A 14,247-nucleotide genomic window follows, 5' to 3' on the forward strand; every position below is an offset into this window, starting at 1 on the left:
TTTCTCCCATCTGCACACAGGATGTTTGAAGCTCAGCCAGAGTGACCATTGAGTTCCTGGTCACCTCTCACCTCTCTTACCAAGGCCCTTCTCCCCTGATTACTAAGGTCTAGGCTTCTTCCATTTAAGAAATATGGCCACTGTGCTCTTGGGAACTATCAGTGCAGCAGAAATCTTGTTGTACCTTTTTCCAGATCTGTGCCTCCACACAATCCTGTCTTTGAGCTCTACATGCAGTTCTTTCCTCCTTGTGGCTTGGTTTGTGCTCTGATATGTATTGTCAGCTGTGAGGCCTTATATAATAGACAGGGGTGTGTCTTTCAATGACATACATAATGGAAGCGTAATGGGTATTGCTTTCTGGGCCCCAAGCACACGACCGTATTTATGGTCTGCATCCAAATCTGCATTTTTTTTTGCGGATCGTATGTGGACCAATTTATTTGCACACCGTGCGGATAGCACAGCATCTGTAAGTCCATTCCGCCAACCCGCTAAAAGGTACACATGTCCTATTCTTATCCGTTTTGTGGACAAAGTAGGGACATTTCCACAGGAGTTAAAAAAAACTGGCGCCAAGCCACTTCATGACAGCAGCTGCATAGTAAATTGAATAGGTGTTGAAGGCTGCATTTTTGTGAGGCCATCCAATCACAGTTTTTGTGATCATCTCCAAGAGCTCATCTACAGGGCAGCCAAGGGCCTGCTTTACATTTCAGAAGGGGAAGCGTCAATTTTTTTCTGCATTTGAAGTTTATTTACTAGTCATTGTTAACTTTTAAATGTTGCTCTGGGGCTATGAATCAGAAATCAAGTCCAACTCTAGCCCAATATCCTTTACGAACAGCTGAAAGCATTTATATTTCATTTTAACAAATAACCACACTTTCAGCACAGTTAATTCTCCAGTAAAGCGCGTCTGCTCACTTTGCACTACTTTTACAGAGGAAAACACATTTTTGTGCATGTGCCCTGTGCTGTTTTCCATTGACTTTATGAATGAACATTATGGGTTCATAATGACGCAATAGGGAGTTGCATTTTTAATTTTCATATTTACTGACGTCTTGGTAATTGACTAGTAAAATCATGATAAAACAGTATCTGTGCCTAGGGCTAAAGAAGGCAAGTGGATGAAAGTCATTGGAAGGTTATTCACTGAGGTCTTTTTAAGACGCTATTTTACTGCACATAATCCAGGGGCCTCAAAATGTTATCATACAGCCCCAGGTTATCTGTAAAAATGGCACCAACCTTTTATTTAACATAGCCTAGTTACGCTACTTTCATATCTGCATTTTCTATTCTGGTTTTGAGATCCGGCGGAGGATCTCAAAACCGGAGGAAAACTGCTCAGTTTTGTCCCCATTCATTGTCAGTAGGGACAAAACTCAACAAACCGGAACAGAGTGCGCCAGAATGCATTCTTTTCCAGTTTGTTGCGTTCCCATGCCGGACACAAAACTGCTGTGTGTGGCATGGGAAACTGAATTGTGCCGGATCCAATGGTTTTAGTGATCTGTTCTGAACTGATGCAACCAGTTGTATTATGCAAACGGATGCGTTTTGCTGTGGTTTTGAGATCTCAAAACCAGACATCAAAAACCATATGTGAAAGTATTGGCCCACAAGCAACACAGGGTAGGTGATTTGCGTATGATCGCCTGGGGTGTGACCGCTAGGACCCATACAAATCACCCATGTGAATGGAGTGGTGGTGTGCATGAGTGACCACCACCACCTCTTGCATTCTTTGTCTACAGAACTGGTGAGTGTTTGGCTATCTCCAACAGTCCTATAGAAGTCAATGCGGTGGTGGTTAAGCACATGCACTATGCCTCATTACACAAAGGACCCCAGTTCTCACGATAAACGTTCATGGGCAAACCCCTTTAAGATCGAATTAAACCACTGCACAGATAACCTTCTTCACCTTTCAATTCTTTATGAAAACATGTGTTGCTGGGCTCAGTAGCTGTATCTGGTTATTTCTGAAGGTTGAGATGAGTAGCTGAAGGAATAAACCCGCCAAAAGTAGCACATTGTCCCCTCTCTCCCACATTGTTGATACATCTGGACAAGGTTGAAAATACGGTACTTTGCTATTGTAGGGACCATATATTAATGTAGCACTTTATTTCCTATTGCTTTTAAAATCAACATATTCAGCAGATTTTAACCCTTACAAAAGCCATGGGGTACTGAAATTTGCCATGGTTGGCAATAAATATGCCACCTGAAACTATTCTTACAGCTTTCTGTGATGTCCATGTCCCTATGCCATGCCCTCACATATCATCATTTCTTATAGAGGGACATGTATATAAAATTATAGTCACCCCTGTAGTCATGGTTGTCCTTAGAAAATGTGATTCATTGTTCACAGTGATTGATTCTATGATACCTAAAGGAATCATTTGCTGAAATCTCATGAGACGTTCTGATATACCCCAATGTTGAGGCCGCCCAGAAGAGATGTATTTTAGGAATATGGTTTGTTTCAGAACACCACACTTCATTTATTGGGATGCTATGTTGAACATATTCTCAATCTTAAAGTCCACAGAATAATAAGTCATTCATTCGCCTTATGTAGTTCATTAATAGGGCAATTTGCATATTAGCACAAGGCCTCAGCAAGCTCCAAACCACGTGAAGAGCTGATTTTGGATTAATGCATGCATAGCTAATTAACTATCAATTTTGACAAAAGAGCACCTAACGGGAAAGCAGAATTTGGAGCACGTTAACAGCCTGTGATTAGCGTGTATGGAACGCCCTGTAGCCATCTAGCATTCCTTGACTCAATGAACACTTGCATGGCCCCAGGATGTGCATTGTGTCCTTCTATTCTGCAGCTGTGCTATAAATGAGCTAGTCATGACCCCAGCACTTTAAGGCCCCTGTACAACAGTCTAGGAGAAAACGTACACTTTAACTAATTCTTTGCCAAAGGAGAGTATAGGATGAAGTCAGTCTTATTGTGCATATGTACTAATATCTACTATTAAATATAGAGCTAAAAGAAGTCTTTGTATAGGTAACACTACCTAATACCATATCAATTTGCATATTTAAAGTAATAATATGTAAATTAATAATATTTAAAATAATATATTTTTTTACTAATTTAAACCAGATTGTAAAACATATTTCTTTTATCTAATCTGGTTTTGTTTTCTGATTGTAGACTTTTTATTTTATTTTTTTATTTGGGAGCAGACATCTTGCCTGAGCTGCTGTTAATTGCATTTAGAGATATGCTTTACAGCATCCCCTTGAACTGTAGGCACAATGGACAGGGAGCGTTTTAAGGCTACTTTCACACTAGCGTTTTTTGCTGGATCCGGCAGGGTTCAGCAAAAACGCTTCCTTTACTGATAATACAACCATCTGCATCCGTTATGAACAGATCTGGTTGTATTCTCTTTAACATTGCCAAGACCTTTCCATCATTAACTCTATTGAAAGTCAATGGGGGACGGATCTGTTTTCTATTGTGACAGATTGTGACAGAGAAAACGGATCCGTCCCCATTGACTCCCAGGAAGGAAAGCAAACCGCAGCATGTATCTCAATACCGGAAAACTTAAACACTAGTGTGAAAGTAGCCTTAGACGTCCTCTTACCTGGGCAGGGGTCATTGTGTAAGAAAGGGGAGTATCTATGGTTTGACATCACGTGTTGTGAAAGGTGGATCCTGTGTTATCTCTACATAGATATTCTTTGTCATTGTAATACGGCCTGTAATGATAATTGATGACTGCTGAAAAGTGATCTATACAGAACAGCTATTGCCAGAGGGAAAGCTGTAGGATATAGGATTTAGAATTTTTTAAAATATAGATAGTGATATGGTAGATTAAACATAACCGAACATTTTCATATGTTTAACATAAAAACTTGCATTAAACAGTAAGACATTTTAGGATAACACATTTCCTTTAAAAGGACACTTCCATCAAAACTTTTGAAATCACATATTAACAATCTAGATGTGAATATTCTGTGCATTTGTTATTTATTTTTACAAACAAAAAATGGATGGTTTGTTTTCTAGATTTTTTTCATCACTCCATGTATTCTACTTCTTTTCCTAGTTCTTTACCTTGCTCTTTCGTTGGACTTTTAGAAGGGCAGACAGTCTCGTATAACTCTCTCAGTCATTCCATTATTACGTCCAGAGAGACCCTCTGTAGTGACTCATTTACAGCATCATACATTACACTAATCAATGCAATGCTATTCTGTGGGCATCTTTATCTAGGCTTATCAAGAGAAAAATACATTTGTTATATTGTTATTTCAATTCTACACCTATTATTATAATTATAATTACCTTGCAGATAACTTCTTCCCCCCACAGCAGCAGTAAACTGACAATGGATTACCTATCCATATATTTGGTTGTATCATTTGTGTTGACTTCTACCGGACAAGATTTTGTATTTAATTTTCAACAGTATAATAATTCCGAAATGAAAAATAAAAAACAGCTATAAATAAAAAAATAAAAAATTAATTCTATTAGTATTGAGTTTTAAAAATACCCCGGACTGAAATGGCCCTTTAAAGAGGTTGTTTGGTTTCTAGATACTGATGACCTATCCTGAGGTAGGTCATCAATATTGGATCAGTGGGGTCCGACACCCTTACAAGTCAGCTGTTTTCAGCCAGAACCCCTGGGTCCTTGATTTCAGTGTAGCAAGAGAGATGAGAGGGTGCCAGACACCTCTGGCACTGCCTATCTTCCAATCATAATGATAGGATAGGACAGAAAGAATCATTCCTATTAAGGTACTTTCCTCTATCACCAGCTTTTGGGCAAGCACCCAACAGGTCTCCTACTCTTTATATTATAAGCAAATACGTTGGTGCGTTCCACTAACAAAACATGTCTATGAGCAGCTTCCATGTCTCTTGTGTCAGTAAATTCACAAAAACAGACCCAAAGCGTAGACTATCAAAAATTCTACTATATAATGGTCTTTATTGAATAGTCATAGGCTGCACCTAGTTTAGCTTCAAGCTCTTGTGAATACGTGCATATTTGTGAATATTTATAGGGCTGTGGCAAATAGTCATCAAAAGCTGTGATATGTTTTCTCTCCCCCTCCAGGTATGACTACCAGGAAGATGGATTTTGTCAGCCCTATAGGGGCATTGCTTGTGCCAGGTTCATTGGAAACAGAAGCATTTATGTGGATTCCCTCCAGATGCAGGGGGAGATTGAAAACCGAATTACTGGTAAGTGCTGCGGAGATCAGACCTAATTGTATCACTACAAGAAAGCAGAGTAAGGCCTCAGGCACACTACGTATTTGTCATCCGCGTGCTGTCCACATTTTTTGCGGATAGCACACTGGCCCATTTATTTGTATGGAGCCTTTTCACACATCCATATTGTTTGCGGATCATGTGGCAAATTATAGAACATGTCCCATTCTTGTCCATTTTGTGGATCAGAATAGCCCTTTCTATTGATGAGAGTGAGAAAAAAAAGGAATGGTGTCCGTATTTTGCCGATCTGCTGTTTAAGAACAGACGTACGGACACTGCTGTGTGCATGGAGCCTTAGGCTTTGTTTTCATCATGCTAATGGTATACTTAAAGGCATACCTCTATACCACCGACATATACTACTGTATAGCCATGGAGTGGAATATGTTGGCCATTGTTTGCAGTGGTACAGTGTTTTTTTTGCAGTGACCCTTTGTATAAGAAACTGCAGTCTGCTGCGCTTTCCTATAGAGTAAAAATAAGGGACGTCAGCACATAACATCCCCGAAAAGAAAATACCAGAAATGCCGAAAGAATACTATTTGCCAGCATATGTACTGAACGTGGTCACTTAAAGGGTTTTTCCAAGACTTTAATACTGATGACCTATCCTCTGTAAAGGTCCTCAGTATCTGATCGGTGGGGGTCCGACATCCAGTACCCCCGCTGTTCAGCTGTTTGAAAAGGCACTGGCACTCCTGTGAGCACCGCGACCTTCTAGCTGCTTTACCTAGGCCAGTGATGACGTGTTTATCGGCCACATGACGTAGGAGCAGCTCAGCCCCATAGAAGTGAATGGGGCTGAGCGCAATACCAAGCACAGCCGCTATACAATGTACTGCACTGTGCTTGGAAAGCTGTGAGAAGGCTGCGGTGCTTACAGGAGAACCAGTGCCTTCTCAAACAGCTGGTCAGTGCGGGTGCTGGATGTCGGATAGGTCATCAGTATTAGAGTCTCGGAAAACCCTTTTAATGAGAACACAGGCTTTCCTATTTCATTTAAATCTATGGATGTAGACATTTCAGGAAACTCTTAAGATAATGGTGGGATTTCATCAAGCCCTGCAATCCACAATCCTGGCTTCAGAAAGTTGTAAAATAGGGCTTTAGGTTTATCTGCCCAAAAATCCTGTGACATTTTACATTTTTACACCGCTCGCTCCAGTTTTGAAAAGTGGGTGGGAAGGTGGTTGTGGTCAGCCTGTTAAGCTGAAATAAGCCACATTTTTTAACTGTGATTTAAAAAAAAATTAAAAAAATTGCAAAACTTGTCGCAATGTTACTCCACAAAAAAGGGTGTCATAGCAAGTGGAGCAACAAGTGTTGGACGTAAAGATGCTGCAAATACATCAGACATCTTGTGACATTTGATAAATTTGACACAAGATGCAACAATGCAGATGGAAAACTGCCTTTAAAAAAGTTTCAACATTTTTGCGCAGGTGACCCCCAAAAAAGTCTCAAAGCCCCTACTTTCAACTTTTTGAAGCCAGAATTCTGATGTGCAGGGCTTGGAAAATTCCCCTGTTGTAGATTTGCTTTTGTGCTGCACGGACAAGTACAGTCTGTGAAATCTTACTCCTGTGCATTTTAGCTAAGACCAGAATAAGAAATGCCGGACTTCGTAAATTCCCCCACATTCCTAAAGGGGATATGGAAGCAGCGTAGCTTGTTCTGCTGCGCTGTTTGTGTAGGTGCCATTCACTACAATTGTAGTTATGTGAAAGCGGAGCACTTACCTGCTCAGATGTCAGATGATTATGTAAGTCCAGCCACCTGGGGCCTGATCTAAGCCCATAGCGGGATGGGACGCATATAATTATTATTTATTTAGAGGTTTGTGAATTTCCTTTTGTTCAACATCACAAATGACTATTTTTTAAATGGAACTTTGAGAGGACAGTTTGGTATTCTCACAATCCTTTCAAAATAAATGGTTTAGCACAGTGTTTGGCGCCCTCTAATGTTAAGTACATGGAAAAGCAGACTTTACACTTAAAGCCATGCAAATACATTTTCAATTTAACATTTTCAGCTCTACAATTATATAAAGGATGGCAATAAAGAAATAAAAATGTTCTGTATGTCTGGTTACGCCTAAGATTTGCACCAAATTTACCTAACCTTTTTCTTCTCACTCCAAAAAAGCAAGTGAGGAAAGTGAGCATGATCATGTTCTCAATGCACTTTTAAACTCATTTGTCAAAAGCAGGAGTTAAAAAGGTGCATATTAACAGAGCTTTTAATATATTAGGTGCAATCCTTGCCAACTACAGTATGGCTCCAATTTCACTGGTGCCTTTGGACCATACTCTCCATTACTGTAATCAACTAGTGTCAAAAACAGCTATTGTATAAAGCTCTATAAAACTAAAGATTTTAGCCTGATGTAAGACTGTATCTATGATAAAGATGTATCTTACCCCTCTTCCTGGCAAGAGTTTTTGTTAATTTTTTTTAAAAAAAATTGTAATTGCAACCAACATATACCATGGGGCGTCCAATGTGCACTGAGGCCAATCTGCATCGCTGTATCTTAAACTTGTATTTCAAGACCATACTAATGGTTTTTATTTTCGGTAGCGGCATTCACCATGATTGGAACGTCAACCCACCTCTCGGACCAGTGTTCCCAGTTTGCCATACCATCTTTCTGCCATTTTGTGTTTCCACTGTGTGATGACCGCTCGCGCATTCCAAAGCCTAGAGAACTGTGCAGGGATGAGTGTGAAGTACTGGAAAATGACCTATGCCATCAGGAATACAACATAGCTCGTTCCAATCCTGCCATATTGATGCAGCTTCACCTTCCGAACTGTGAAGAGCTTCCTTTACCTGAGAGCCCTGAGGCTTCCAATTGCATGAGGATCGGCATCCCAATGGAGAGGATGAACAGATGTAAGTTCGCAGCTCAGCGTGTGTGGCTGTCAAACATCTTTCTTTGATTAAGGAGGAGTCCATCTTCAGACTAGTAAAGCTCTGCAGTCTGGCTCCCATCTGCCCTCTACATTGGTGTTGTGTCTTGGAGAAAGGTCATAGGTGTTTTCTCAGCAGGCTTCGGGATTGTGAATGGGGCCCACCAAGGAATATTTTCCCTGATTAGCATGAGACACATGTCTGCATCATGTTTGTAAGCAGCCTTCAAAGACCGCTTGGTTGATGTATAACATTGCCTATTTCTCTTCAGTAGTTAGCCCTCATGTTTAGTACATGTAAATGCCATGACATTCACACCAGATGTGCAGGGTTTGTACAGAATCCAGAGCTAAAACTAGCTGCAATTGATAGAAAAAACTTGTCAGCGCAAAATATCACCTAATCCTTACCAGGAAGTTTTGTAGTTTTGCCATACCCTATGTGCATCAGCAGGACATAGGTGACAATGCTGTAAAGCAGTTGGCCAGGATCGTAAAACATTGGGCAATGGTATGAAATCCCCCAGTGTTCCAGCATCACCGCTACCTTCTGGTCTTTGTTTTCTGGGCTGCAGCAATGATGTTACATCAACAACATATGCTGCACCCGATCACCAAAATCAATGACCATGCTGGAGCGGTATGGGATTCAACAGCAATGCTTCCTTTTTATACCATTGTCTGCCTTTGCCCCAAATTTTTATGATCTCCGGCAACCCCTTTACAGAATGAAAAACAGACCAAAGTTCAAGGCCATCCACGTAAGGCCTCCTTCACACACACACAGCCTTTTTCAGTGTTTTTAGATGTAACCTGTCACATTGAAAAAGGGGTTTATTTTGCAAGCAGAATCTTGTAGAGCAGGAGGAGCTGAGCGGCCTTATATCGTTTTATGGGAAAAGAGTCAGCAAAACCTGTAATGTATACATTTAAGTCCCTGCTCATTATGTGTTTAGGAGTCCGGTGGGCAGTCCTATAAGTGACAGCTGTCTGTATACACAATGGTGAACAGAAGAGTGCCAGTCACTGACTGAGACCGCCCACTGGACTCTTAAGCCATAGTGGCTAGTTTTATTTGTATTTAAATAGACTTTATAGTAACACCTTGCTGACCAAAAGGCTATAAAAATGGCAGTGAAATCTCTGCCTAAATACAATACTGGGGTTCTCCAGGATTTTGATATTGATGGCCTATCCTACTCCCACCTATCAGCTGTCTAAAGAGGCCACGGTTCTCTGTGAGTGCTTAGGCCTCTATCTGGGCTATGTGACGTCACATTCATTGGTCACATGGCCTAGGCGCAACTCAGTCCCATTGAAGTGACTGGGGCTAAGCTGCAATACCAAGCACAGCCGCTATACAATGGACGGCACTGTGCTCTGTAAGTTGCAAGGAGGCTGCGGTTCTCACTGGAGCTCTGGTGTGTGCCAAGGGGGTGCTGGGAGTCGGACTCCCGCCCATCGGATAATGATGACTTATCCTGAGGATAGGCCATCAACATGAAAATCCCGGAAAACCCCTTTAACACAGTGTTAAATATATTGTGCAGCTTTAACTACTCTAGAAGCAAAAGACTCTTTCCCTCATAAGGGACATGACAAATAAGTAGAAAACATTTGGTTGTCCTGACAACTAAATACGTCCAGTCCTTTAAGCCGCACATCAGAGGCAGCTGCTCATCTCCTGTTTATTGCCTTAAGACCAGAGATCCAAAATACAATAAACAATAGTATACTGTGTTTTATTTTCTGTTTATATTCTTTGTGCTTCTTCTACAGATCAACAGTGTTACAATGGTACTGGGACTGATTATAGAGGGTCGGTCAGTGTCACCAAATCTGGACACCAGTGCCAGTCATGGAGTAGCCAGTTTCCACACACCCACCAGCTGTCTGCTGCTGAATATCCAGAAATTGGAGGAGGGCACACGTACTGCCGCAATCCTGGCGGCCAGATGGAAGGTCCCTGGTGCTTCACCCTTAACAAGAATGTGCGGGTAGAGCTGTGTGATGTGCCATCTTGCCGTATGTATCGGAGTCCGAACATTTCTCCATAAATTGTCCTTCTCTAAGCAATGTTTATCTTTTATTGAGATAACGTATTGGGCAGGATGTGTGCTTTTGGGAGGGTTACAGTTGTAAATAGTTTTTTAATAAGACAAGTGAGAGTAAAGATAAGGTAGTATATCCAAACTAATATAATCTGTGAGACACATTATAAAATACAGAAAAATATTTTCACACAGTATCAAGCTTAATTCGATCAGTAAGGGGACGACCACATGCAGTTTTTCTCAAGCCAAAATCATCATAAAAGGAGAGAATGTATAAAGGAAAGATACAACTTCATCTCTCACTTGAATTCACTCCTGGTTTTGGCTTTATAAAACCAGACCGTGTGGTTCAACCTTAACTATGTTGTGTACATTGGTTACTGTAGGTTTTAATAAAAAAAAGTGTGTTTAGTGGAAGATATTTGCTTACAGATGAGACACCTGTGGCCCCTAAATGTTCTCCACCACAGAATAGGATGAGCATGCACTGTTGCTCTCCATAGAGATGCATAGGAACACTGAGTTGAGCACATCATGGAGCTTTCAATGCTCCCATTCACAGTCAGTACTATGAACCCATACAGCTTCCTGATTTTTAAGGATTTTTCGTTCTAGTCTGAAACCTCCTTACTTTTAAAGGCATCATTGTACATATTAGAATGATTCCTAAAATGTTGTCATGTCTTGACGAAGAACAAAAACTATATTGTCATGGTTATAACTATATTATTATTGTTCACAGGTACCAGAGAAAACACAAAGATGGAAATCCTTTATATCCTGGTCCCCAGTATTGCAATTCCACTGGTCATAGCTTGCCTCTTCTTCTTAGTTTGTATGTGTAGAAACAAACAGAAAGCATCAGCTGCTACCCCACAAAGACGTCAGCTGATGGCATCACCTAGCCAAGACATGGAGATGCCCCTTATGAACCAGCAAAAGCAACCGGTAGGATTAGATTCCTTGTTTTCCACTATCAACTGGATTGAAGATTAGGGAATTGAGCAGTGCATTATACCTTCCAGTACAGGAATACAGCTTTCTGTAACCTTCTCTTAAGTGTAAAACTGGACAATATAATCACAATCCTCTTTGTTCTTTGTGTGTGAGCACATTTATTCAGATTTCTAAGATATTTTTCTTGTTCTTTGTAGGTTAAAGTAAAAGAGATAAACCTGTCCACTGTAAGGTTTATGGAAGAGCTGGGAGAGGATCGTTTTGGAAAAGTGTACAAGGGACATCTCTTTGGTACCGCTCCTGGGGAACAGACACAGACCATTGCAATAAAGACATTAAAAGACAAAGTTGAAGTGGCTCTTCGAGAGGAGTTTAAACATGAAGCTATGATGAGGTCAAGGCTTCAGCACCCAAATATTGTTTGCCTTATTGGTACTGTAACCAAGGAGCAGCCCATGAGTATGATTTTTAGCTATTCCCCACTTAGTGACTTGCATGAGTTTCTCGTCATGAGATCTCCGCACTCTGATGTAGGCAGCACCGATGATGACAAGACTGTGAAATCCACTTTGGAACCAGCTGATTTCCTCCACATTGTAACTCAGGTATCTGCAGGAATGGAGTATCTCTCAAGTCATCATGTTGTGCACAAAGATCTAGCTGCCAGAAATATTTTGGTGTTTGATAAGCTGACAATTAAAATTTCCGATCTTGGTCTCTTCCGAGAAGTGTATGCAGCAGATTACTATAAATTAGTTGGGAATTCACTTCTTCCTATAAGGTGGATGTCCCCAGAAGCGGTGGCATATGGCAAGTGTACCATTGATTCTGATATTTGGTCCTATGGAGTAGTGCTGTGGGAAATCTTCAGCTACGGTCTACAACCATACTGTGGGTATTCCAACCAAGATGTTATTGAAATGATAAGGAATCGCCAGCTACTGTTGTGCCCAGATGACTGCCCAGCCTGGATTTATTCCCTTATGCTTGAGTGCTGGAATGAGTTCCCTGCAAGAAGACCTAGATTTAAAGACATTCACACCAGACTAAGAACATGGGAAAATATGTCTAACTACAACAGTTCTGCACAAACGTCTGGTGCAAGTAATACCACACAGACAAGTTCACTCAGTACCAGCCCGGTTAGTAATGTCAGCAACGCTAGATATGTTGACCTCAAGCCCAAAGGACGGCCATTTCCTCAGCCACAGTTTTTACCAATGAAGGGTCAGATGAGGTCTATGGTGCCACCTCCGCAGCTCTACATTCCAGTCAATGGTTATCAGCAGATGGCTGCTTATTTTTATCCAGTTCAAATACCAATGCAAATGGCTCCTCAGCAAATGCCTCCACAAATCATTCCAAAACCTGGATCTCATCATAGTGGCAGTGGCTCCACCAGCACCGGATATGTAACAACTGCACCATCAAATAATTCCATGGCCGATAGAGTTGCCCTTCTTGCAGACGGCAGTGATGAAGCACATGGAATAGGAGAGGATGTGTCACAAAATCCTGTCCAAGAGGAGGAAGAGGTTTCTGTACCAGAGACAGAATTACTGGGCGACAATGATACATCTCCATTAGATGAAACAGATATTCAGTCAGAAGCTTAAATACTCCTTTTGTCTTTAAGGAACATTTCTTCCAGGCTTGAATAGTACAACAGACTAATTGTAATACATCACGTGGTGCCTATATTCAAAATTAGAGCCATAAACACTAGTTTATGATATAATTGTGTTGACAGCAACAACACACATTTTTGGAAAGCAACACTATTATAAAAGGAGATGTCATATACTGTTGCTGTGCAACATATGGCTGAGTACCAGAGCACAACATGTGTAACCCAGACTGTGACTGTAAATTTAGTGAAATGTGCCTATGCCAATTTTTAAGGACCAGAAAAGAGAACGAATTAATGGACTTGTCACAATAACCCCTTGTCTTATCCTGAAAAGACATTTCCCAGGATTTTCTTGCACGTGAGCCACATCAACGATGAATTCCTACAGAGATGTGAAATGTGACAAATGGAGCGTGTGTATCAGAAGCTCAGCATTTCAGAAACTGTACTTCTTTTGGTTAATTTACACCACTTAATAGATCATGCTCTGTATATGTTAGTAGTGAGCCAAACATTGAACTGGTGTACAATGCACTAACTTGACAATGTTTTCAAGATTTAGGGATCTGTTTGTATTTTTATTTTTCCATTTTAGTTTGGTGTGTAACTAAACTAGAAAACAGACATCTGATACTGCTGAAGCACCAGTAAAGAAATGAAGGTGCCTTAAAGCCAACTGCAATGGAATTTGCTCTCTTTTAAGCCAAAAAGAAGTGTTAGCGTGGGAGGAGAAGGCAGCAGCATTGTGTAGGGTGCTGTTTTGGTTCTTGCTTTTGCAGAGTATATCATGTACAGTCGTTGAAACATAATTTATGTTCTATCAACTTTTATATACTTTTTTGGAATTGTTTTGATCAGAAACCTTTTATAATTTAACTGTTTACAGTGTCATCCTAGGAGTCAGTTTATTGAATTATGTCCATGATTTAACTATAAATGTGTAAACAGGTCAATTCATTTCATACCTTTGTTTCAGTACAAATCGCAAACTGTACGGTCAGTTGTATCACAGTGCATCCTGTCATTTAAATTCTGTAAATTCAGAAACATGTTTTTAATAAAGGTTTTGCATAAAATGCAAATTACATTTATTTTAATGTATGTAGCATTCCCTGCGATTAAAGGGATGAACCTGACAGTGACAGAAAGGCTTTCAGTCTTTTCATTGTCTGCCTCGAAGTCTTTATTATAGATGATCCATACTAAATGCAGTTCATTAACCCATTGGTGACATCCACCAAATGAAGAAGGTGCCTGCTGTTTTACACATGAGACATCCACTGGCAGTGTCTGTGATTGGAGACAACTCCGATCACAAACATTTAACCTCTTAGATAGTGTGGTCAGTTGCGACAGTGGCAGCTAAGCGGTTATATGGAGGGAGGTGGCTCCCTCCGGTGACCAAATGTCA

The 14,247-nt window shown here is 40.6% G+C and overlaps 1 protein-coding gene across 1 annotated transcript in view; it reads left to right on the forward strand.

Moving 5' to 3' along the window:
- Positions 1 to 13,964, forward strand: part of ROR2 (receptor tyrosine kinase like orphan receptor 2) — a 160,133-nt gene extending 146,169 nt beyond the window's left edge. Inside the window, exons 5-9 of the mRNA XM_040416940.1 lie at positions 5,120 to 5,247; positions 7,864 to 8,178; positions 9,975 to 10,220; positions 10,992 to 11,197; positions 11,404 to 13,964. Coding sequence (XP_040272874.1) covers positions 5,120 to 5,247; positions 7,864 to 8,178; positions 9,975 to 10,220; positions 10,992 to 11,197; positions 11,404 to 12,822 — 2,314 coding nt within the window. The 3' untranslated portion in view covers positions 12,823 to 13,964. The remainder of the gene's footprint in view (positions 1 to 5,119; positions 5,248 to 7,863; positions 8,179 to 9,974; positions 10,221 to 10,991; positions 11,198 to 11,403) is intronic.
- The last annotated feature ends 283 nt before the right edge of the window (positions 13,965 to 14,247 follow it).

The sequence above is a fragment of the Bufo bufo genome, chromosome 2 (assembly GCF_905171765.1).
Source record: "Bufo bufo chromosome 2, aBufBuf1.1, whole genome shotgun sequence".
NCBI classification, from domain to species: Eukaryota; Metazoa; Chordata; class Amphibia; order Anura; family Bufonidae; genus Bufo; species Bufo bufo.